Genomic DNA, 25845 nt, shown 5'->3' on the forward strand with positions numbered 1-25845 from the left:
TCGTCCCTCAGCTGGCGCCGCGCCAGCCTCACGACAACGCGGCGCGGGCGCCCCGCGGCCCCTTCCGCCCCGGCGTCTGTCCCGCCCCGCTCCACCGCGCCGACTCGCTCGGCGAACACCACGTCGCGGGTCTCCAGCGTCACGCCAAGCTTGGCGGCGATGACGGTGACCGTGTGAACCACGTTCCCGCCCTTCTCCTCTGGGATATGTCCAGGTCAGCGAGCAGAGCGTCCTGGTCGCGGTCATTCAGCTCCTGCTGTAGCCGCAACACTGTCCGCTGCAGTTCGTTCACCTCCGCACTGCTGCCGCGAGGGGTCGCCTCAGCCTCCGCCACCTTCCTCTCCACTATTTCGAGGCGGCTCTCGACACCGGCCATACGATCCGTGAGGTTTTTTAAAGTGGCCCGGATCTCCTCTCGGAACTCTCTTTGCTCCGCCATGTACTGATCGAGGCGCTCTTGCAGGTCCGACTCCTTACAGGCAGCAGGCGAGGATATGACGGTTGGCACGGCCGACGAGGGCGCGGCGGGCAGCGCGGCAGGCGAGAGTGCGCTGGGTAGCGCGGCTCCGACAGGGGAAGGCGCAGCGGTCAGCAAAGATGTGTCCCTTGTCCCTACGTCGCCTTTTGAAGGAGTACAGCCGTGCCCGCTCTGCTTTTTATGGCAATCTTTGCAAAGCCAGTTTTTCGGGACAGCTACATTCTCGGTTAACTCCAAGCCCTCACAGCTCCGATGGAACACCCCATGACAGAGTGCGCAAGTGGCGGCACCTTTCGGGGACAGGTAGCGTCCGCATGTCACGCACTTTCCCATTGCGGAGTCTATGTTGCGATCGTAACGGGATATATAAGGAGTTTCAGCGATTATCGCTAGATGGCGCTTATATCAGTCCGAGTCACTGATTTTAATATAAAAATTGTTGGTCTCTAAATAAATCTAAATCTCTTATTATTGTCACTGTATTTAGGTAATATTTGTGAGTGTGTATTAGGTACGTATTATTAAGTTATTAAAAAAATAAAGAGAGTTTTTTTCAAACAGCTGTTTATATTGTTTATCCACCTACCCACCAGCGCAAAAATGTCACTCCGTAATACACACTAATAAATGTGCTATCAACGCACTATCACAAGCGCGCGGCAAGCTGCGCTCACTCACACGACTTTAGACGGCGCCGACACACACAACGATAACGACGGTTACGGGTAACTGTACCGAATACTAATTAATTATATAAAATAGCGCGAGCGTAACAGTGTGTGTTACCGTCCGTGACGTCACTCTTCATAAACGCTTCATAGTGCGGTGTTTGTTCCGGGCGGAGAGCTGGAAATAGTCTTCTGTTTCAAGAGCAACACACCTAGTTAGACTTATTGCGCATAGAATGTGCAAGATGCCGAAATTTTTAAAAAAAGTTGGAAAAGTTCTCGGAAATATCAAGATAATTTCATAGGAAACTTTTATTTGGAAGCGTAAAATTTACATCTCCAGGATACGGATACGGAAACATGACAATGTGAAAATTTCGACTTTTTGGAAACTTTCCGACGGCACATTAGCAATTAGACTAGCTCGCTTGCTACATCCGCCTGGCATCTGCTCATCAGTGGAGGTCTTGTTCTGGCTACTTGTCCTCGAGTTCCTTGAAGCGCTGTTTGAGGTGTTTGGTGTAAGCGTCGAGGCGGTACGCGCTGGCCTCGAACCTGGATACCTGCGCGTCGATGGCGTCTATCTGCTGTAGCACTGGGCGGATCTGGGTGTTGTCTGGGAACAGGTGAATTAACCATAAATGTTAAAATCACAGTTAAAAGGCAAGCTAGGCAGAGGACGGGTCCCTAAGACAAAAATGTGGTGTCAAAAGGTAGCAAGGCAACTGTAGATGGCACCCTCAACAAAGGTACAGTCGACGTCACATATATGTTTTTTTTAATGAAATAGGAGGCAAACGAACAGACGGATCACCTGATGGTAAGCGATTACCGCCGCCCATGGACACCCGCAACACCAGAAGGGTTGCAAGTGCGTTGCCGGCCTTTAAGATGGGAGTACGCTCTTTTCTTGAAGGTTTGAAGGTCGTATCGGTCCGGAAATGCCGCAGGCGACAGTTCATTCCACAGTTTGGCTGTGCGAGGCAGGAAGTTTCTGGAGAAACGCACAGTTGAGGACCGCCAACCATCCAAGTGATGAAGATGGTAATTGCTAATGTTTACAATTTTCGCCTTATTGCAAGGGAGTAAGGTGCAAAAGTGCAATAGTTATTTGTACAACAAGAGATCAAAGTTTGATATTTCTTCGAGTGTTTATGTTGAGTCCCGTGCAAACGAAAGATTCTATAATAGATTCACGAGCGTAGCGAGTGAATCTAATTTAGAATCTTGAGCGTAGTAAGGGATTCAAAAGCGCACGAGATGTAAATAACTTTGACCTCGTGTAGTACACAAAATTTTTCACCCTAAGCAGTGAGAACATACCTAGAGGGACAGAGATAATAGAACCCAAGTATATCGAACTTGTATTAGACCCCGCATGTTGAAATGACATTTGACTATAAAGGTCACTTGAATGACATTTTGTCTCACTCAGTGAGCAAAATGCGATTTTGCTCACTCATTTTGTCTCAGTCAGTGAGCAAAATGCGATTTTGCTCACTGTTTTTAAGAAACAAAGTACTCTTGAATCTAAATTGGAATGTAAATATACACTCACGGTCATTCACAGTAAATACAAAGAGCTATGCACATTTATGTCCGTGACTGTAGGTACGTGTACATTTAATTTCAATTACAGTCGGGGGACCTTGATGTACCTAAGTGCATCTCAATCAAAAGGTCCCCCGACTGCAATTGAAATTGCAACTGCACCGACTGCAAATGTACACGTACCTACAGTCACGGTCATTAATGTACATAGCATTTTGCTGTGAATGACCGTGAGTGTATATTTACATTCCAATTTAGTTTCATAAAATTATGTGACTAACATATTAACATTATTTTTAGCTTTTCAGTTCGATTTAAAATGCAGCAGTCGTGTTTTTAATTTTTTAATTAATTTATTTTATTTTAAACATTTTAGTGAAAAAACTAAGTAAAACTACCATTTATAAAGATTTCCCCCGGCCATTTAGTTTGTCCACAAAGTTCTTTTTATGTGGATAGGTATAGCTCCTAGGACTGGGACCTTCTAAAGGCAGGGACACACTAATTACGGGCGTCTTTTCTGTGAATAATATGTGAATGTGTTCACAATTTGGGACATTTGATATTTGATATTAAATATAGCTTCTTAACTTCTTAAAAAGAAGTGGAATTTTGAATTATAATGGCCATGAGGGTTTGAAGGTCCACAATAAAGACTCATAGTTTTAACTGTCACTAAAAAAGTTTTTGACCCAATTAAGTATCTTCGTCGCAACTTCAGCACGACGACGCACACATGGCCTTTGGCAAAATAGCACCAATTCAAAGATCAATAATGACAGACTGCATGTAAAAGGGCCTATTCGACGCTAATATCTTTAAGTGTTAGTTACCTACCTACCTACCTACATTCAAATGATGAACTTCCAAATAAAAGTAGGTAGCCCTAATAGACTAGATAGCTGAATGCCGAGCTCTGCGTAGGGCCGAACACCCAAAGCGTCCAAGAGAAGCGAGTTTCTACGCGAGGCTGAAGGCTAAGCTGCGGGACGTTAGCGGTGAAACACAAAACCACTGTAGGTACATGTGTTAAAATACATAAGTTGAAGACCGACCTCCGCGTAAGGTGAAGGACTAGGGATTCTAGCAATTCCTGCAATTTCTTCAAATATCTGACCAAGTTCCGCGAATACTAACCTCCCGCAGCTCGGTCTTCAGCCTTGCCTGGAATTGCGACTTCTCAATTATGATACTAGGGGAAATTGTAGAAAGCGCGTACCTGTCGGACGCTCCGGGCCTTCGGCTTTACACGGAGTTCGATCTACGGGCTTCGCATTTAGACACTGGCTATTCCCGACTCTTTTTGTACGAGGGCGCCGAAGGCGCCCGACTTTGGAACGCGTGCATCGCGCCACATACGTCGGGCTAAGCCCCACGCTTTAAGTATGAGGGCGCCGAAGGCGCCCGGATATGGTGAGGGTACAGCGTGTCACGTACATCGGGCTACGCCCAACTCTCTTAGTATGAGGGCGCCTCGACTTTGGAACGCGTACAGCGCGCCATATACGTCGGGCTAAGCCCGACGCTTTGAGTATGAGGGCGCCCGGCTTTGGTAAGCGTACCTACAGCGTGTGACCTACGTCAGGCTACGCCCGACTCTTTCAGTATGAGGGCGCCGAAGGCGCCCGGTTTTGGAACGCATACAGCGCGCCACGTACGTCGGGCTGCTTTGAGTATGAAGACGCCGACGGCGCCCGGGTTTGGTAAGCGTACAGCGCGCCACGTACGTCGGGCTACGCCTGACGCTTTGAGTATGAGGGCACCGTAGGCGCCCGGCTTTGGTAAGCGTAGAACGTGTCACAACGTCGGGCTACGCCCGACTCTTTTAGTATGAGGAAGTCGAAGGCGCCTGGTTTTGGACCACGTGCAGCGCGCCACGTATGTCGTGCTATGCCCGACTCTTTTAGTATTATTCAAACCCTATCGCTTAAATCGAAGTTCACACGTTTAGATTTCAATAAAGCGATTTAGTTCCTAAAATTACTTTCTAAAAATATACCTATACAAGTCATATGGATGATTTGTATATATTTTTATGATCAGCGGTAAATACCCTTTTATTTGATAGCTCACTAAATAAGATAGAAGAATTTATTTTTCTTAGCACATTTTGTAAATCCTTATTTAACCAAAATAAGATTTAAGCGCGTATGTTGCATATATATTTTAAATCGCCTTTCAAAGCTCTTCATTTTGAGACCCCACTCGATAGGTTTGCAAGATTTTTTTTCTAAACGTCACGCAATATTGTGTATTACGTCCGCCATATTGGTTTTATAATGACGTCATATAGCCTATGTCTTCCATATGTTAGGCGGGGCAAAATGCATGTATCCATTACAGTTTTCTTTAGTTTTAGGTGGTAATCCCCTTTCAATATTTCTTTTTGTGCCCAGAATTTTTTCCAACTGCAGTTGACCCTTCTGTCTATTTCCTCCTCGTTACTGTCTGCGTTAAAGGATACTCGTTTTCCTAGATATATATATTCCTTGACATATTCTATGAGATTTCCTGATACGTGTATCTGCTTTCTTTCACTATAATTTGTCATTACTTTGGTTTTTTTGGCATTCATTTGTAGTCCTACTAATCTGCTTTGAGTATCCAAGGTCTGTAGCATTTGTTCTAGCTCAGTAGCTGATTCGGCGAAGATAACAATGTCATCCGCAAATCTGAGGTGACTAAGGTGACAGTCTTGAATTTTGATTCCCTTGTTAGTCAAATGGAAGCCAAACATGGACTTTCACCAACAAAATAAAACATAAAATTGCAGTTTGTCAGCGCTCGATGGAAAGAAGTCTATTACATTTAAGGAAAATTCACAAAGTAAGAAACGAAGATATAAAAAAGAGAACCAAACTCACAGATTCCCTTCAGCATGCATTGAGACTCAAATGGAAATGGGCAGGCCACATTGCTCGATTTAATGACAAAAGATGGACACTTAAAACAACAACATGGTCAGGGCCTATAGCACAAGGAAAAAGGAAACCAGGCAAGCCACGAAGGCGTTGGGCAGAAGATATTCATAAGGTCGCAGGTGCAAGCTGGATGGAGTCAGCCAAAGACCGTGAAAAATGGCATGGGTTGGAGGAGGCTTTTACCCAAACGGGGTCCATATAAAACTATCATTATCATCAAATAATATATTTATAAAACTGTTAAAACTATGGAAGAAATAAAGCTTTAATAATAATAATAAAAAAAATAGCCTATGTCACCCGGGATGACGTAAGGATTCTAATGACATATCATACATCTAAATCGGTTAAGGCATTCAGAAGTTATGATGGAATAAAGAAAGTCACATAAATACAAACATGAACGCTGAACACAATACACTCTTTTTGTTTGGGCAGTCGTGTAAAAATAGGACAGTTTTTACAGAATTTTTATCACTGCTCTTGTTTGAGGCCACCGTGTGCGAAAAAAAGGGCGCAAAACTGACAAAATATACCTGAAATAGTAAGATAAAGCAATAACGGTTCTTTTAGTACCACATTCACCATAGTAATACATGCTCATCTCCTCAAATAATACATTAGCATCTATGGCGGCGCGAGTTACTTTGATAGAACACATATAACGTATGACGGCTGCTTGACAATCCCGAGTTCCTAATGCTAGTAAGTATATAGTAATCTTAGTTAGACTTTCTTATGTAATGGGTAAAACATAATTTAGAAAAGGTCACTTCTGTGGACAATAGGTACTATAAAAAGTGACGACTGTGGTTCATATATATATAAATATATATGCATTTTTTCTCATTTGAGTCTCAAGTACTGAATGAAATATTCTGTCTGTAAAGGTGCTGCGTAAAAAATTGCTTTTAGATTCCCTTAAATGCGATGGTTACAGGAAAAACACGAACAAGTTTGCTATAAAACGTGTATTACCCGTATAAAATACCTATCTATTGTCGTAATTTTGGTGTGTTATTTACAAAAAAAAAAGTACCTAATCGTTACATTCATTACTCCAAAATGAATTGATAATTTAATTAATTAAATAGGTGTGACGCTGTAGTTAATTATTTTAAAATTATCCATCAAATGCTGTATACATGTTCATCTAGAACTAGATACATTGAATCATTATGACCCCAAATAATCTTTACAGATATAATTTAGATAGGTATTACTCAAAATTATTATAATACATCACGCATTCGCGAGATGCGCGACTTCGGTATTCAAACACAAAGCAATAGCACAAGAGTCTAACTAAATGCGAAGGTCGAAGGCTGCGCTCTACGTAATGCCGAAGGCAAGAAACGTCCAGGATGTCAGTGCTTTAACACAGAACAATATTACAAGTGTCTAAATGCGAAGGCCTAAGGCCGAGCTCCGCGTAGGGCCGAAGGCCCGAAGCGTCCAGTCTGTCAGTGCTGTGTTTAACCACTGACATCCTGGACGCTTCGGGCCTTCGGCCCTACGCGGAGCTCAGCCTTCGGCCTTCGCATTGACACTTGTACTATTGTTCTGTGATAAAGCATTGACATCCTGGACATTTCGGGCCTTCGGCCCTATGCGGTGCTTGGCCTTCGGCCTTCGACAGTATAGACATTTATACTATTGTTCTGTATTAAATCACGAACATCCTGGACGCATCGGGCCTTCGGCCCTACGCGGAGCTCGGCCTTCGCATTTAGACACTTCTACTATTGTTCTCTGCTAAAGCACTAATGTTCTGGACACTTCGGGCCTTCGGCCCTACGCGGAGCTCGGCCTTTGGCCTTCGCATTTAGACACTTGTATTATTGTTTTGTGTTAAAGCCCTTAAATCCTGGACGCTTCGGGCCTTCGGCCCTATGCGGAGTTCAGCCTTCGGCCTTCGCATTTAGACACTTGTACACTTGTATTGTTCTGTGTTAAAGCACTAATTAACATTCTGGACGCTTCGGGCCTTCAGCCCTACGCGGAGCTCGGCCTGCGGCCTTCGCATATAAACACTTGTATTATTGTTCTGTGCTAAACCACTGATGTCCTGGTCGCTTAGGGCCTTCGGTCCTACGCGGAGCTCGGCCTTCGACCTTCGCATTTAGACACTTGTAATATTGTTCTGTGTTATAGCACTTAAATCCTGGACGCTTCGGGCCTTCGGCCCTACGCGGAGCTCGGCCTTCGGCCTTCGCATTTAGACACCTGTGGTATTGTTCTGTGTTAAAGCACTAACATTCTGGACACTTCGGGCCTTCGGCCCTACGCGGAGCTCGGCCTTCGCATTTAGACACTTGTACTATTGTTCTATGTTAAAGCACTTAAATCCTGGACGCTTCGGGCCTTCGGCCCTACGCGGATGTCGGCCTTCGGCCTTCGCATTTAGACACTTGTACTATTGTTGTGTTTAAGCATTGACATCTTGGACGCTTCGGGCCTTCGGCCCTACGCGGAGCTCGGCCTTCGGCCTTTGCATTTAGACACTTGTGCTATTGTTCTGTGTAAAAGCACTAACATTCTGGACTACACTTGTACTATTGTTCTATACACTAACACTTGTACTATTGTTCTATGTTAAAGCATTTAAATCCTGGACGCTTCGGGCCTTCGGCCCTACGCGGAGCTCGGCCTTCGGCCTTCGCATTGGCGGTCCACACCACGTTTCACGTCAGCCATAGCGGCTGTGTCCCTGATACAGCCTCTCTCATTTTTTTAAGTGGTGATTACACGAAGTATCGTAACGTAAGAGTGCCAAAAAGATACTGCGTGTATGCACATATGCACAAATACTTTTTTTGGGAAAAGATTAAAGACTTGTCTTGACAACTATAAGATAGGGGTTTAAAGTTATGTGCACAACCCTTTAATTTAAATGACAAAAGTACGGGAGTAGAAAAAATATTATAATAATATAATAGTTCAGCCTATATACGTCCCACTCCCACTGCTGGGCACTAGCCTCCTCTCATGCGCGAGAGGGCTTGGTCTATAGTCCCCACGCTAGCCCAATGCGAATTGAGGACTTCACATACACCTTTTGAATTGAAAAAGCTAAAAAGCTAAAATGACAACTATAAGATAGGGGTTTAAAGTTATGTGCACAACCCTTTAATTTAAATGACAAAAGTACGGGAGTAGAAAAAAGAATATAATAATATAATAGTTCAGCCTATATACGTCCCACTCCCACTGCTGGGCACTAGCCTCCTCTCATGCACGAGAGGGCTTGGTCTATAGTCCCCACGCTAGCCCAATGCGGATTGAGGACTTCACATACACCTTTTGAATTGAAAAAGCTAAAAAGCTATAAAAAAATGATATTCCGTACATAAGTTCCGAAAAACTCATTGGTACGAGCCAATATAACCCGATATAATATAACAAAATAGAATTCAATTGGCCCACTGCCTACCCCAAAGTAACTACGTAAATCGAGTTTTTAAAGATATTCCTTTTCATCAGTAGGCCAATGCCTAATATAAAAATGTTACAAAAGTAAAGTCACTTTCTTTACCTGTCTGTTAATCCAAAGAAGTGACACTTTGAACTGAACAACTTTTTAATAATTGGTATGGAGATAGTTTGTGTCCAAAACACATACAATATAAGTATTTTATGATAATCTTCACTGAACATAGACAAAATCGTGGGCAGAAACTAGTGATGTGAACCATAAAAAGACTTACACATTTCATTATACTCGCTGAGTGTTTTGCTCAGGTTCACCGCCAGGCTCCGGAGGTCTGCGTACTTGGTTATTGTGAGTCGATTGATCTGCTCCACCAGGTTGTAGTGGTCCTAAGATATCATTTAATATGTACTCAACTTTCAAATAGATAACACGACCATTTTATTGTAATATCCATACCCCGGCCGGCGAGAGCAAAAATGCGTCTGCTCCTAGTGCTTAATTAAATATCGACTATTCTATCGACATATGGATGTCGATAGAATAGTCAACTTTTAATTAAGCACAATTTTTTTTGTAAACTGAGCCATTAGTATTTGTTATTTATTTCAACTTGATACCTCCACGCGTTTCTAAGAATAACCCTAAAACAATTTTCTATCAACATAAAATTATTATTATTATAAAGTTATTCACAATAAGTATCAGAATGTGTTGAAGACGAACGTTGGCATTTTAACTTTAAACAATTTAAATAAATTGATATCTGGCAGAGAAGTGGAACTACCTAATACAGAACAAATTCATAATCACTATGAATTATTTCGTTTTGCTCCGATTACTACAGTAGATTTAGAACGGTCCTTTAGTTGGATGAAATGGATTTTATCGGCAAGGCGAAGGAGTTTAATATCAGAAAATTTAGAAAAAATGCTAATTGTATATTACGAAAATTACATAAAATACTGAATAAATACAAACACTTGGTTTTAATTTTGTTTACAACAATAATTAATACTTCTGCATATCATAACGGTGGTCCAGTACATCGTGTTGTTTTTATCGACATCGACCAAAGTGTGTGTCCTCGCACTATTAAGCTGTCAACGCATTATTGCTCTCGCCGGCCGGGGTATGGTAATATCACTTAAAAACATTATTTTTTATATAGTTCAATAATGCCAGGTACTAACTTTTGATCTGATCATAATTATGGTTTGGTACTCTTGCCATATTGGCACTATTACAAAAACAAAATGGTGGGAAAATTAAATAGCAGTGATCATAATGTTATCACTCCTCAGTATGTCTCTTACAATACAATATCAAATAAAGAAAACCCAACAAAGTTCACACAAAGCATGAGTAAACAACACTTCGAAGAGTAGCATATTACTACAGGTGACAGTACTACAAACTTGGTTAACCATTGTGTAGCTTAACTTCAAACTCGGGTAAATCCATTGGACTCTCTCAGCTAAAATCTACCTTATTATACTGGGTGATCAATCCAAATGGGTCAGTATGGAGAAGTCAGAAACTATGAGAGATAGCGAAATCTGTTCTTAGGAACCATGGCTTCGATTTTAGATTTAATAATAATGCCATTCATTTTTTTTTATCTATCTTACATAACCGGGATTCGAACCTATTAGGCCAAGCAATAAGAAGTTATAGAGGGAAATGCTAGGAACACAATTTTTGACTCCGTAGCTTTGTTTGCACTAGTTAGGAGGTGAACATATCAAAAGTCCCCGGCCGTAGCCCCGGTGCTGGGGAGTAGAGAGGGGAAAGAAGGTCTCATTTTTCGGTTTTTCACTTATATCTTGGAAACTTTGCGTCTTAGCGACATGACTACTGAGACAAACCAAAAGCTGATAAAATTTGTTACAAGTTTTATTCAGTCAAGTTTTTCGATATCTTGAATAGTTTTTGAGATATCCGCTCTTGAAAGTTTATTTAGGGCTTTCAATTTTATCTTGATATCTACATTAGTGAAGCTTTTAGGCCGTGTTTGGTATCATTTTCGTATAAATTGAGGGTGCTCAATTCATTTTTGGTATCACATTGACACCATTCCTAAGAAAAAACATATCTAGACACGCGGCAGCGTGTCACGCCAAGTTCAAGCAAAGGAACTGGCTAGCCAGCGCCGAGTGTAATATTACACGAACCACTTGGTGCCACTTTTGACCCTTCTATAACTCAAAACATCTTTGACGTAAACACATAAAACTACGTGTGTTTAATTATATCCATAAGGATATCTAGAAGCCCAAATTTCATGAAGCTAGCTCAAACGGTTATAAAGGTATGAAGGTCAAAAAGTCGTAAATTTTAAGACTGACTTATGACTTATAGTACCTAAACCTAACCTACTTCCAGATGACCTAGAAGGATGAAATTTGGGATCCAGCTTGGTTATTGTGTGTGACCGTAGGAAAAAATCTAAAAATAAAATAAAGTTAAAAAATAGGGGGGGTCCCCATACAAAAAAACCACTTTTTATTGGGACTGACATATAAGTACCTAAACCTAACCTACTTCCAGATGACCTAGAAGGATGAAATTTGGAATCCAGCTCGGTTATTGTGTGTAACCGTAGGAAAAAATCTAAAAATAAAATAAAGTTTAAAAATAGGGGGGGTCCCCATACAAAAAAACCATTTTTTATTGGGACTGATATAAGTACCTAAACCTAACCTACTTCCAGATGACCTAGAAGGATGAAATTTGGAATCCAGCTCGGTTATTGTGTGTAACCGTAGGAAAAAATCTAAAAATAAAATAAAGTTTAAAAATAGGGGGGGTCCCCATACAAAAAAACCATTTTTTATTGGGACTGATATAAGTACCTAAACCTAACCTACTTCCAGATGACCTAGAAGGATGAAATTTGGAATCCAGCTCGGTTATTGTGTGTAACCGTAGGAAAAAATCTAAAAATAAAATAAAGTTTAAAAATAGGGGGGGTCCCCATACAAAAAAAAACACTTTTTATTGGGACTGACATATAAGTACCTAAACCTAACCTACTTCCAGATGACCTAGAAGGATGAAATTTGGAATCCAGCTCGGTTATTGTGTGTAACCGTAGGAAAAAATCTAAAAATAAAATAAAGTTTAAAAATAGGGGGGGTCCCCATACAAAAAAAACATTATTTATTGGGACTGATATAAGTACCTAAACCTAACCTACTTCCAGATGACCTAGAAGGATGAAATTTGGAATCCAGCTCGGTTATTGTGTGTAAGCGTAGGAAAAAAATTAAAAATAAAAAAAAGTTAAAAAATATGGGGGGTCCCCATACAAAAAAATTTTTTTTTATTGTAGCGTTGGAACCGTTACAAGCAGATATTTGAAACTACCCCAATATATGTATTATTATATTTGCTATATTAAAATAAAGTTTAGTCAAAAAATAAGTGGTGTCCCCATACAAAAAACTTTTAATACGCTCTAAACAACCGGCCAACGGTGTGTCGTCGGCGGCGCGCGGTACCACATAATTATACAAAGAACAGAAGTAAAAACCATACAGTGGAAACACAAGAAAAAACATTAAATCTCAATACCTGCCTAGTTTTCTTTAAAAAAGTATTGATATCCCACCAAAAACATAAATGTAAAAAAGGAGAGCCAAGTTCAATACAAAAATTATGCTTGGCTGTGGGGCTCGCCGCAAAAAGAATGGAGATCTAAATGAGTGCCACTGCCAAGTTCTATGCAAAATCCAAATATGTATTTATAGGAACAAAATAACATTATAAACAAGTATTAAACTCTATTTCTTTGCTTTATTGGATACCTATAACAATTGCTGTTATTTAAAAAAATGTGAGATCTTAAAGTAGGTTAGATTTGGCTTGGCCAGGTTTTATCAGAATTACAATATATATAAAATGATTGATATAATGAAAACTGGCCAAGTCAAATCTAACCTACTTTAAGATCTCACATTTTTTTAAATAACAGCAATTGTTATAGGTATCCAATAAAGCAAAGAAATAGAGTTTAATACTTGTTTATAATGTTATTTTGTTCCTATAAATACATATTTGGATTTTGCATAGAACTTGGCAGTGGCACTCATTTAGATCTCCATTCTTTTTGCGGCGAGCCCCACAGCCAAGCATAATTTTTGTATTGAACTTGGCTCTCCTTTTTTACATTTATGTTTTTGGTGGGATAAACTTTACACAAATACCTTTTTTTTTAAATTCCTCTTCACGCTTAAACCGCTCAACCGATTTAATTGAAATTTGGTATGCAGATATTTCGAGTCCCAAGACAGGACATAAGATACTTTTTATCTCAATAATCATCCTTTAAGGTTGTGAAATGGAGTATGGGGGGAATTCAACTTCGTCGACGAAACTGAATTCCTGAGGTTAATATTGCTTAAGGTAAGGTTTGAAGTCATGTTTGGTATCATTTTCATCTACATCGCAGATGTTTACCATCCTAAATTTCATCTAAACTGGTTCAGCGGTTATTGACTCCCCATACAAACTTCCACCCCACTTTTCACACCCTCAAAAGATGTTTTTGGTTATAAAAACTATCCTATGTCCTGTGTCGAGACTAAAACTATTTCTATACCAAATTTCAACGAAATTGGTTCAGCGGTTTAAGCATGAAGAGGAATTAAAAAAAAAAATAGTTTTACTTCGGAATAGTGTCAATGTGATACCACAAATGATTTCAGCACCCCTGATTTATACGAAAATGATACCAAACATGGCCTAACAGCTTCACTGATGTAGATATCAAGATAAAATTAAAATCCCTAAATAAACTTTCAAGAGCGGGTATCTCAAAAACTATTCAAGATATCGAAAAACTTGACTGGATAAAATTTGTGACTAATTTTATTAGCTTTAGGTTTGTCTCAGTAGTCATGTCGCTAAGACGCAAAGTTTCCAAGATATCAATGCAAAACCGAAAACTTCGACCTTCTTACCCCCCTCTACCCCCCAGCACCGGGGCTACAGCCGGGGACTTTTGATATGTTCACCTCCTAACTAGTGCAAACAAAGTTACGGAGTCAAAAATTGTGTTCTTAGCATTTCCCTCTACAACGTTTTTTGAGCATTTATTTCCTGACCTATATGGCCAATATTCTTTATGTAATCGCGTGTAGTATTTGTTTGTATGGCAACTTTTAAACGATGCGTGATAGGTGGGGGGTGCTCGAATAGCATAGAGGGCCCCGAGACAAAACAAACTACATTAAAAAATCAAAGCGCGCTGAGATTTGGCATGCGGCGAGCCTAAGGGCCCAAGATTACCATAACAAGAATTTTTTTTGGATAAATCCAAAATGGTGGCGGACACGAGCAAATTCAATTTTCCAAGTAGGTTAAACGAGCCCGAAGGGTGAGCTTCACGCCGGGAGGCCTAAGGCCGACCCCGACGGAAGGCCGAAGGCCCGGAAACTCCACCTCAACTCCCAAAACGCGAGGCTGAAGGCCGAGCTGCGTGAATGCGGTGCTTCCAAGCGTTCTACCAAGTCAACTGTTTTGATGAGCGAAGCCGGCGGGCCGAATGCCCGACGGCGAAGCGTCGAGGCTTGCGAAGGCCGAGCTCTGCGTAGGGCCGAAGGGTGAAGGGGAAAGGGAAGATGGAGCACACGAGAGGGGGAAGATCGAGCTTAAACACGACCCAACACTTGGGAGTCGCGTTTTGGGAGTCGGGGTGGAAGCTCCGGGCCTTCGGCCCTCCGCCGAGGTCGGCCTTCGGCCTCCCGGGCTGACTAACCTACTTGGAAATTTGACTTTACCCATGTCCGCCGCCATTTTGGATTTTTCCAAATTTTTTTGAGATGGTAATCTTGGGCCCCCAGGCATGCCAAAGTTCAGCGCGCTTGGACCAACTTGAAAATTTTTTTAAAAGTCAGCCATATTGATTTTTTTATGTAGTTTGTTTTGTCTCAGGGCCCTCTATGATATTTGCTAGAGCACACCCCACCTATCATGCATCGTTTAAAAGTTGCCATACAAACAAATACTACACGCGATTACATAAAGAATATTGACCAGGTTCGATTCCCGGTAATGTATAATGGATAAAAAAAAAATTGAATGGCATTATTATTAAATCTAAAATCGACGCCATGGTTTCTAAGAACAGATTGCGTTATCTCTCATAGTTTCTAACTTCTCCATACTGATCCATTTGGATTGATCACCCTGTATATATAATATAATATATATTGTTAGGCAGCGAATCACTAATTTATTGGACCGATGAGTAGCGTGGTATATCGAGTAAGTTTCCAGTAGTATTTGAGCAACCTGCCCCGCAGACATCTCGCCCTGTAGGTAGTCGTTGGTGCGCCGAAAGAGCTGCGTGGCGAGGCGGCTGATCACCGGGTCGTGCGGGTCCAGCACCTCGAAGCTCGAGCAACTCGTTGACACCTGGAAATCTGAGAAATTACATGCCTTAGGATATATCTACATCTTTACAGGTACGTACCTTATGGCGGGTATGGAGTTATGCATACCCCAGTAATCTACAATAAATAAGCTATCGATAACACAAAAGATCAACCTCCTAAGTTAAATAAATAAATAAATAAAATACGTTTATTACCAGAACACAAAAACAGTACAGTAGTGGAAGGAACAGAACAGTATGGTAACGTAAAACTAAAGTATGGTAACATAAGCTAGGTCAGCTGGTGATGCCCAGCGTTGATTTTCAGACTGATTCTTTTGCCAGGCTATATCCTTATACTAATACTACAAAATTATTATACAGTTGGAAAACTGCGATGCTATTTATTTGCGTGTGAGGTTGTGTAGTTACAGAGATATTATTTTTTGGAAATAATGTTGTGAAATGAGCAACTTTACGATTGAGAAGTTTTAAGTTTAGCCGCCTAAAAAACTATGTTCCTGAAGTAAGTTACATAGTTGACTACAAATAATAATACCATTAGGCCAAGAAATAAGAAGTTATAGAGGGAAATGCTAGGAACACAATTTTTGACTCCATAACTTTGTTTGGACTAGTTAGGAGGTGAACATATCAAGTCCCCGGCCGTAGCCACGGTGCTGGGGGGGAGAGGGGGGAAAGAAGGTCTCATTTTTCGGTTTTTCACTAATATCTTGGAAACTTTGCGTCTTAGCGACATGACTACTGAGACAAACCAAAAGCTGATAAAATTTGTTACAAGTTTTATTCAGTCAAGTTTTTCGATATCTTGAATAGTTTTTGAGATATCCGCTCTTGAAAGTTTATTTAGGGCTTTCAATTTTATCTTAATATCTACATTAGTGAAGCTGCTAGGCCGTGTTTAGTATCATTTTCGTATAAATCGGGGGTGCTGAATTCATTTTTGGTATCACATTGACACCAATCCTTAGAAAAAACATATAAACTTTAAACAAGTACCTTTTTTTTTTAATTCCTCTTCACGCTTAAACTGCTCAACCGATTTAATTGTAATTTGGTACACAGATATTTCGAGTCCCAAGACAGGACATAAGATACTTTTTATCTCAATAATCATCCTTTAAAGTTGTGAAATGGAGTATGGGGGGAATTCAACTTCGTCGACGAAACTGAATTCCTGAGGTAAATACTGCTTAAGGTAAAGTTTGAAGTCATGTTAGGTATCATTTTCATCTAAATCACAGATGTATACCATTCTGAATTTCACCTAAACCGGTTCAGCGGTTATTGACTCCTCATACAAACTTCCACCCCACTTTTCACATCCTCAAAAGATGCTTTTGGTTATAAAAACGATCCTATGTCCTGTGTCGAGACTGAAACTATTTCTATACAAAATTTCAACGAAATTGGTTCAGCGGTTTAAGCGTGAAGAGGGATTTTTAAAAATATATTTTTTTTAATTTTGGTTTTACTTCGGAATATTGTCAATGTGATACCATAAATGAATTCAGCACCCCCGATTTATACGAAAATGATACCAAACATGGCCTAACAGCATCACTGATGTAGATATCAAGATAAAATTAAAATCCCTAAATAAACTTTCAAGAGCGGGTATCTCAAAAACTATTCAAGATCGAAAAACTTGACTAGATAAAACTTGTAACTAATTTTATGAGCTTTCGGTTTGACTTAGTAGTCATGTCGCTAAGATGCAAAGTTTCCAAGATATCAATGAAAAACCGAAAAATTCGACCTTCTTACCCCCCTCTACCCCGCAGCACAGGGGCTACAGCCGGGGACTTTTGATATGTTCATCTCCTAACTAGTCTAAACAAAGTTACGGAGTCAAAAATTGTGTTCCTAGCATTTCCCTCTACATTTTTTGAGCATTCATTTCCTGACCTACATAGACTCCTGAGATTTAGAAAAAGTTATGGCTTGTTCTGTAATACAAATAGAAACCTCTGATATTATAATTCAAGTTTTGTTTCATTTTCACGATTGATTGCAATGAGCTCTCAAGATTTAAATGTATTTGTTAGAAAACGACACTGAGAGACAGTTTCAGCAAAAAAACGATTTAGACGTGAAAATGTAATTTCTGACTTTTACATGTAAAATCACAAAATTTAATATTTTTTTACTTTTAATGTGACCCACAATCAATTTTTCTGAGCACATATGAAAGGAATTCTGTCATTCAAATGAAATAAAATAAATCCTAAAACCGCAACTAAATACTATATTTAACCTTTTAGGCCACTTTAAACTTACATAACATTAATGGTTTTTGCTCCATACATTTATGAAAAGGTACCTTATGAATATATGGTATGGTTTAATAATACATCACTACAAAACATCAATTACATTGAAATGTTTTGTCTTTTATGAATTGAAAATATTAATTTACATTTAACTGTCAGAAATTTAATTAGTTCCTCGTCATAATATGTAATATTAAATAAGACCTATAATTTGTATGTAAAGAAAAGGAACCTTGTGGTTAAGTTACGTGATGAGGCATGATGACGAGGGAACAGTTAGGATAAACTAATAATATTTTAGGGTTAAGATGGTATAAATCGTCTATTTCTTATCAATAATATATTTTCAAATCAAATCAAATCATCTCATTTATTCGTGATAAACTATAACATACCCAAGTAAATAACAACAAAGAAAGTTAAACATAAAATAAATAAATAGTTTACCACGAAATGGTCCCGCCTCAGCAATCTCAGCATAAAATGCTAACCCAAAAGTCAGCGCTGATCTTCCGGTGAGACCATTTGTGGGTCACGAACGCAGCTGTACGACACGGCCCCATCATAAAACAGAACGTAAGAATTTTGGTTGCCATTGAAGACAAGCGGCTTCGAGGTTCGATGACCTCAGATATCCCCTATGGCAATGCGTCGGGTATTGGCATTTTTCAGCAAACCAATGGCAGATTTATTGCATGCGACCAAACCAAATGTAGTTTACTCTAGTTAAGAAAGACTTTACGAGAGTAACTTTAGTATAATAGCAGGCTACTTAGATTTGTAATGTCGATCGATGTACGGTATATTTGCTAGGCCCCCCGACCAGAACTGAAACTATCAAAGTTTAGTAGAAAAGGTACCTTATGGAGAAGTGATTGAAAATTACCAAAAAGAACTATTAGTCAATAGGTACGGGAAAGGGTGAAAAGCTTTTCAGAATGCTAATACAGTTCTCTACCAAACTGCTTTTCCCGTACCTATTGACTAATAGTTCTTTTTGGTAATTTTCAATCACTTCTCCATAAGGTACCTTTTCTACTAAACTTTGAGACGACATTACTAGTCTTATAACTAACTTATAACAAAAATAAAAACAGGTAAACAAACGTTAAGCATTTAAGGTTTCAGATAACCCAATAAAAAAATTGAGCAATTTTCACCTTGTTAACTTGTGTAGTTAACAGCGTCATCTATTTCACCTCTTACGTACTTTATCGAGCCTAGAATCCCTAGATGGCTTAATGATCTACATAAAAGTACCTACTTAGTTCCCTATACAGTGCATAGGTGTAGGATATTCGGCTGATGGTCAGGCCGAATATCCGGTATCCGTTGCATCTCTAGTTTAGGCCCTAGTTACAACAGCATTCCAACGGATAAAACAGCATTCCAACAGTTAAAACAGCATTCTAACAGTTAAAACAGCATTCCAACAGTTAAAACACCATTCGCTAAATGATTTATCCAATCATACATCTACAACACAGTTAATGCAACAGTTAGTTTTACAGATTGTTCAGTCGCAGAACTAAAACTCAAACTCAAAACATGGCTCAATAGGCTATCTTACGAGGAGAGGACACGAGAACAAATACCGAGGATAAACACATGGACAAGTTTATTAACTTATACAAGATTATGAGTATGAGTACACAAACATAACATACATACAAACAAACTCCCTCTTCATTTACACACTCACATAGACATACACACCTCTATTTCGCTACAATTTACTAACAAGGAAGGGTACCCAACTCTCCGACTCCAATTTGATTTATTTTGATATATGTTATAGAGTAGTCTAAAATAACGGACACGTATTAGCTGCCCAAACTCAACCTGTTAGGAGAAAATGGCCTTCAAAGTTCTGAAACCAAACCAACCAAACCTGACCAAACCTTCTAATTTCTATGAAAAACTTTTTTCAAAAAAAATTATTATATGTTGGAGAACATGAATAAAGAATGGGGACGTGTTTTGTCATTTCACCATAAACTCATTTATTATACAAAAATATATTTATTATATTTATTTATTGTATTTTTTTAATATAAAAAATGAGTTTGTGGTGAAATGACAAAACACGTCCCCATTCTTTATTCATGTTCTCCAACATATGACGAAACCAGTAATTAATTATCAATTTTTTTTGTACTACATGTACTGAAATAAAGATTACTTTACTCGAGGTATCAATAATGGTGGTGAGAACACCAATGCTATTTAAGTAGGTCCAAACTTGATGGGATTGTGTCGTTTTATTACTGATTTCTTATAGCCACCTTCCAATTCCATCATCAGACCCTAAAAACTATCTAGAGACTCTTTATTGAAGGACCATCCTCCACTGAAGATGTAGATGACTTACACCGTCTTTTGTGATAGTTGTCATCTAGAGATTCAGATGCCCATATTAAAATACTCCTAAATCAAGTAATCACTACTTAAATTTCAAACGTATATAACTCTCAATCTACTTTTAGGGCACAACCTGCCTCACCAAAAATCCAAAACGCAATGATGAATAATGAACAATGTTGCGGGGGAAGTGACGTCACCACGGGAAGGAGTCATCAGGCACTTGTCCCACCGCCGACAGTGAGCGATAAGCAAGTAGAATGATAAACTAGAAACGAGTGGGCGAGTGGCGAGAAGCAAGTGTTAGCTCCAATCGTTTTGTCACTCGGCTATAGGTGAGTGAGTGTGACGGGCTATTACTCGCGTCACTCGCTTGGGAGGTGCAGCGTAGCCGAATACGCAGACGTCGCAGACTTGTTCAAACCTGCACGCGAGACACACTGTACGGTGGTATTAGCGGTTCGTTGTAAGACTGCCAAGTAACTATGGATGATAGAAGTAACTATACTACAAAATTCATCATCATCGTCATCTGAACTAGACAACAATGACAGCTCAAATGCTTTCCTTAAATTCATAGCAAATAAGTATCTGCACTGAAATCCACGATGAAAAATCACCGCTGATTTGGTCTCGCAGCTTGAGTTCTAACTACGAAGCGAGCATCGCCGAGCGAGTACCGCTGAGCTAGTTTTATCTTATCGCGGCGACAAACTAGTAGAGTGAGTGTTCTCGCCGGCAGTGTGAACAGCCAGCAATGAACTATTAATATATGTCTCTTTTACTAACACAGGATCCTAATCTTTTGTTCGTTTCTTGGGCGAGAAAATCGCCGATAGTTAATCGCTTACTCGCTCTTGGTGGGACAAGTGCCGATGAGCTTGATTTGAGGCAAATATTTATCAAAAATCCAATAAACGCTCTGTCACAACACCGGAGAGGACGAAGGGGCCACAATAATCACTTGATTAATGTTTCTACAGGGGATACATTACTGTATGCTTTGTCTTACCTTTGTTGCGGCCATCTTTCATCCATTTCTCGATATCTTCGTCTGACATTCTGCTGAGAACTAACGTTCTTTTAGTGTTTATCACAAACCTATTCTACAAATAAGTGTATTGTTGTGATGAGATGTGACTGAAGGATGACCCGATGACATAATTGACATGACATTTCGATATAGACATAGACAATATAAGCTTTTTTGTGATATTTCCAGTGCTGCCACATAATGCCGGCTACATACGTAACGATAAATCGTAGCGATTAAACTGTGCAGTCCGACTGTGCAGACATAATCGAACGTTCCTAGTGCCTCCATACGCCTCCGTTATCGGCGTCGGTCGATCGTCAGTTCTCCGCAGAAGCTCACGCAAGCAACATGTTATCCATGTCATCAAAGTTAATATGGTAGTTAAGTTTTCTTAGATTTTCTAATGTTCCGCGCAACTTTCTTATTTTTTTTCTGTCATGAGAAACTTCTCCTGACTATAACTAACATAAAGACAGTCAAGCAAATCTTGTCAGTAGCAAAAGGCGCGAAATTCAAATTTTCTATGAGAAGAAGTCCCTTCGCGCCTACATTTTTCAAATTTGCCGCCTTTTTCTACTGACAAGATCTGCTTGACCAACTTTAAGACAAAAAGAATTAGCGAAATTGGTCCAGCCATTCACGCGTTATGCCGTGAACAAGAGAAATATGGATTAATTTTTATGTTTTTCATTTTTAACTTGAGGAACGATCGTGCGCACACAGGCAAGCTACGTGAAGTACTGCCGAAATGACCAATCGCCATCCACACGTAACGATAAAACTGTGCAAACGCATCGACAACGATTTTTCTAACCCCGGCTACACACGTAACTATAAATCGTAGCGATTAAACTGTGCAGACCCAACTGCGCAGTTGTATCTACCGTGCGTGTGTATGACAAACCGTTACGATAATCGACAACGATTTGTCATACACACGGTAGATAAAACTGCGCAGTTCGGACTGCACAGTTTAATCGCTACGATTTATTGTTACGTATGTGGCCTGCATAATATAATTTGCAACTGCCACCGATCAACGATAATCGACAACGTTTTTTCATACACACGGCAGATAAAACTGCGCAAATCGGACTGCACAGTTTTATCGCTACGATTTATCGTTACGTATGTATAGCTGGTCAAGCAAATCTTGTCAGTAAAAAAAGGCGCGAAATTCAAATTTTCTATGGGACGATAACCCATCGCGCCTACATTTTTCAAATTTGCCGCCTTTTTCTACTGACAAGATCTGCTTGATCAAGTATAGCCGGAATAATAAGGATTTAGAAAGTTCATATGGACAGCCTGTTCACTGTCCTGTCAGAACCAATTTGATGCAGACCTTTGAGAATATAACCAAACGGAGTGGTCATTAACAGGCGTTCCCCTCTGACGAAAATAGGCGGCCAATGGTCAACCCATAGAAGTACAATAATATAGAGATGAAACGGGGAAGGGGACCGCCAAACGACCGAACGAGATGCACTTATGGAACTTTCAGTAGGAGTAGCATAGAAAGCCGTATTACTTACGTTGCTTGTCTTTATCACAGTCTCACTTTTTGTTTGTTCCTCCACCATAAATTTAGTATCGTTTATGATGGGCAACAAATAACCCGACCGAATTACGTTTTTTTAAAGTCAGACCGTAGTCTGCAGCGTTTTTGATAGCCCACGCAGTGCAAGTCAGTGGGGACACACTCCTGACTTCGGTCGAACTCGGCTCCATTCGGCTCAGCATTGCTCCGAGCAATTATTAGGGTTGGCACCACTTGACTTCCTTGTGCTTGCACGACCACAGATAAGATAATCACTTGAATTTTGACAACCCTAAATAGCCGAAAGGGATAGTGCTATATATTAGAAAGGGATAGCATGATTCGACCCTGAATCGCTGTCAAACTTTGGGTTTGTAGGAAGTGTCCTTTCTGTACGGTAGTACTATTATTTCTTCTGTGTTCAAGTGTCATTTCAAACGTCAAACTTCTATGAAATTATGACGTATACGTAACACTTACACTATCAAATTCGCTGTAGACTTTTATTGGTGCGACTATAGATTGTTTTTGATATGTTGACAGGAATGTTAAAACGTGTTTTTAATATTGTCGCATTGCGTATGTTTTGTCCCTCACGGAGGCACGCGTATACCACTTCTATAGGATGCTACCTTCTATGGATCAACCACATGTATGGACTGACGTTTATCTGACATGGCTATATTTACGTTACGTAAACATTTGAAGTGCCCCTCCCCCGCAAAAAACGGCAGACTATGTTGTACCGACATGACGTCTCCGTTGGTTATATCCTCTAAGATACAGACATTGTGTGTCAATCTCTCTTTAGTCAACATGTCTGTCTCTTTCACATGTCTTCACGGCGAACATATAGTTGATCAAACCAATTTGTTAGTCAGTAAGAACCAGGAAAATTATACTCATCCTTTTCTTCTCGGTACTGGAACCAAAATAGTATGATTCTCTCTGTCTATGATTGAAATGAGACAGTCCTTTAACAAACTATACCAATGAGAATATAATCACTACGTTGGAATATACTGGCTAGAAAAAATGTTTTTTAATAAATTTTCAAATCTCAGCTGTTTAATTTGAATTCGATTCCATATGACCGCCCATTTTGTTTAGTTCGTATTTTGGAGTAAAACCAGAAGGAACCCCATAGCAAAAGAATAAGTTTTTTTAGTGTAAGTTAATAACTAGTAATCACATATAATCAATAATGCGTGAGTGTATATCTATTCACGGCGGACAGGCCGGCGTGCAAATCGGCAACGCCTGCTGGGAGTTGTACTGCCTGGAGCATGGCATCCAGCCGGACGGGCAGATGCCGTCGGACAAGACCGTGGGCGGCGGCGATGACTCGTTCAACACGTTCTTCAGCGAGACGGGCGCAGGCAAGCACGTGCCGCGCGCCGTGTTCATCGACCTGGAGCCGACGGTGGTGGACGAGGTGCGCACGGGCACGTACCGCCAGCTGTTCCACCCCGAGCAGCTCATCACCGGCAAGGAGGACGCCGCCAACAACTACGCGCGCGGACACTACACCATCGGCAAGGAGATCGTGGACCTGGTGCTCGACAGAGTGCGCAAGCTGGCCGACCAGTGCACGGGCCTGCAGGGCTTCCTCATCTTCCACTCGTTCGGCGGCGGCACCGGCTCCGGCTTCGCCTCGCTCCTCATGGAGCGGCTCTCCGTAGATTACGGGAAAAAGTCCAAGCTAGAGTTCGCCATCTACCCCGCGCCACAGATCTCCACCGCGGTTGTGGAGCCCTACAACTCGATCCTGACTACGCACACGACGCTGGAGCACTCCGACGCTGCCTTCATGGTTGACAACGAAGCTATCTACGACATCTGCAGAAGAAACTTAGATATTGAACGACCGACCTACACGAACTTGAACCGCTTGATCGGACAGATCGTATCCTCCATCACTGCCTCGCTACGATTCGACGGCGCGTTAAACGTGGACCTAACAGAGTTTCAGACCAACTTGGTGCCGTATCCTCGCATCCACTTCCCGCTAGTGACGTATGCGCCCGTCATCTCCGCCGAGAAGGCGTACCACGAGCAGCTATCTGTCGCGGAGATCACGAACGCGTGCTTCGAGCCGGCGAACCAGATGGTGAAGTGCGACCCCCGGCACGGGAAGTACATGGCGTGCTGCATGCTGTACCGCGGAGACGTGGTGCCGAAGGACGTGAATGCGGCGATCGGCACGATAAAGACCAAGCGCACAATACAATTTGTAGATTGGTGTCCGACCGGATTTAAAGTTGGGATTAACTACCAGCCGCCGACGGTCGTGCCGGGTGGGGATCTGGCTAAAGTGCAAAGAGCTGTTTGCATGTTGTCTAACACGACAGCAATCGCCGAAGCGTGGTCGCGCCTGAATCACAAGTTCGACCTGATGTACGCGAAGCGCGCGTTCGTCCACTGGTACGTCGGTGAGGGCATGGAGGAGGGAGAGTTCTCCGAGGCGCGCGAGGACCTGGCGGCGCTCGAGAAGGACTATGAAGAGGTCGGCATGGACTCTGGCGAGGGTGAGGGCGAGGGCGGCGAGGAATATTAGCAAGAATATATTTTGTTAGGACGTTTTTGGTTCTCTTAGGTCTAAAACTACGTGATTTTACTTTTCATGTGTGCACATACTGAATTTTTGATCTATATTTATTAAATTTGGGCGTTGCTTTTACCCGTACTTTGTTGTTTTGCTGATAATCAATCTTATAAGGCAGCCATTCTCAAAATGTGTTCCGAGGAACCCTAGGGTTCCGCAAAGCCTCTGTAGGTAGGGTTGCCATATCGAAAGGCGCTATTATCGGGAAACAATATAAATTTTTCGGGATTTTGGGACTTCGGGAAAAAAAATACATTCAAATTAAAGTAATTGTATTTAAAATAACGATTATTTTCATTATTGGCACTACGTCAGCTCGCTCGCTCGACGACAGGTTCAGAACTTGAAATTATTGTTTTATAACGTGAAGCTGTTTTTCGGGACAGTTTACACTTTTTCGGGAATCGGGAACACATGCTAAAAATCGGGAGAATCCCGCCAAATCCCGACCATCTGGCAACCCTATCTGTAGGGGTTCCGCGAAAATACTTGTAATAATAAGAAAAAAACAATAGGTAAGTATATCTGGTCGACAGTGACGAACGAAAATATTTAATTTGGGGTTCCGTCAAATATTTCGCT

General features: G+C 40.8%; 2 protein-coding genes across 2 annotated transcripts; one reads left to right on the forward strand and one right to left on the reverse strand.

Moving 5' to 3' along the window:
- Positions 1-579: 579 nt before the first annotated feature.
- Positions 580-21210, reverse strand: LOC134678973 (biogenesis of lysosome-related organelles complex 1 subunit 2). The gene is made up of 4 exons (XM_063537732.1): positions 21095-21210; positions 15346-15476; positions 9326-9437; positions 580-1762 (listed from the first exon to the last, which is right to left on the reverse strand). The coding sequence occupies exons 1-4, from the start codon at positions 21141-21143 to the stop codon at positions 1623-1625; spliced, it is 432 nt and encodes a 143-aa protein (XP_063393802.1). The 5' UTR covers positions 21144-21210; the 3' UTR covers positions 580-1622.
- Positions 21211-23761: 2551 nt separating this feature from the next.
- On the forward strand, positions 23762-25344 carry LOC134678966 (tubulin alpha-1 chain-like). Its single transcript, XM_063537723.1, has one exon. The coding sequence runs from the start codon at positions 23863-23865 to the stop codon at positions 25213-25215; it is 1353 nt and encodes a 450-aa protein (XP_063393793.1). The 5' UTR covers positions 23762-23862; the 3' UTR covers positions 25216-25344.
- The last annotated feature ends 501 nt before the right edge of the window (positions 25345-25845 follow it).

The sequence above is a fragment of the Cydia fagiglandana genome, chromosome Z (genome assembly GCF_963556715.1).
Source record: "Cydia fagiglandana chromosome Z, ilCydFagi1.1, whole genome shotgun sequence".
Taxonomy (NCBI): Eukaryota; Metazoa; Arthropoda; class Insecta; order Lepidoptera; family Tortricidae; genus Cydia; species Cydia fagiglandana.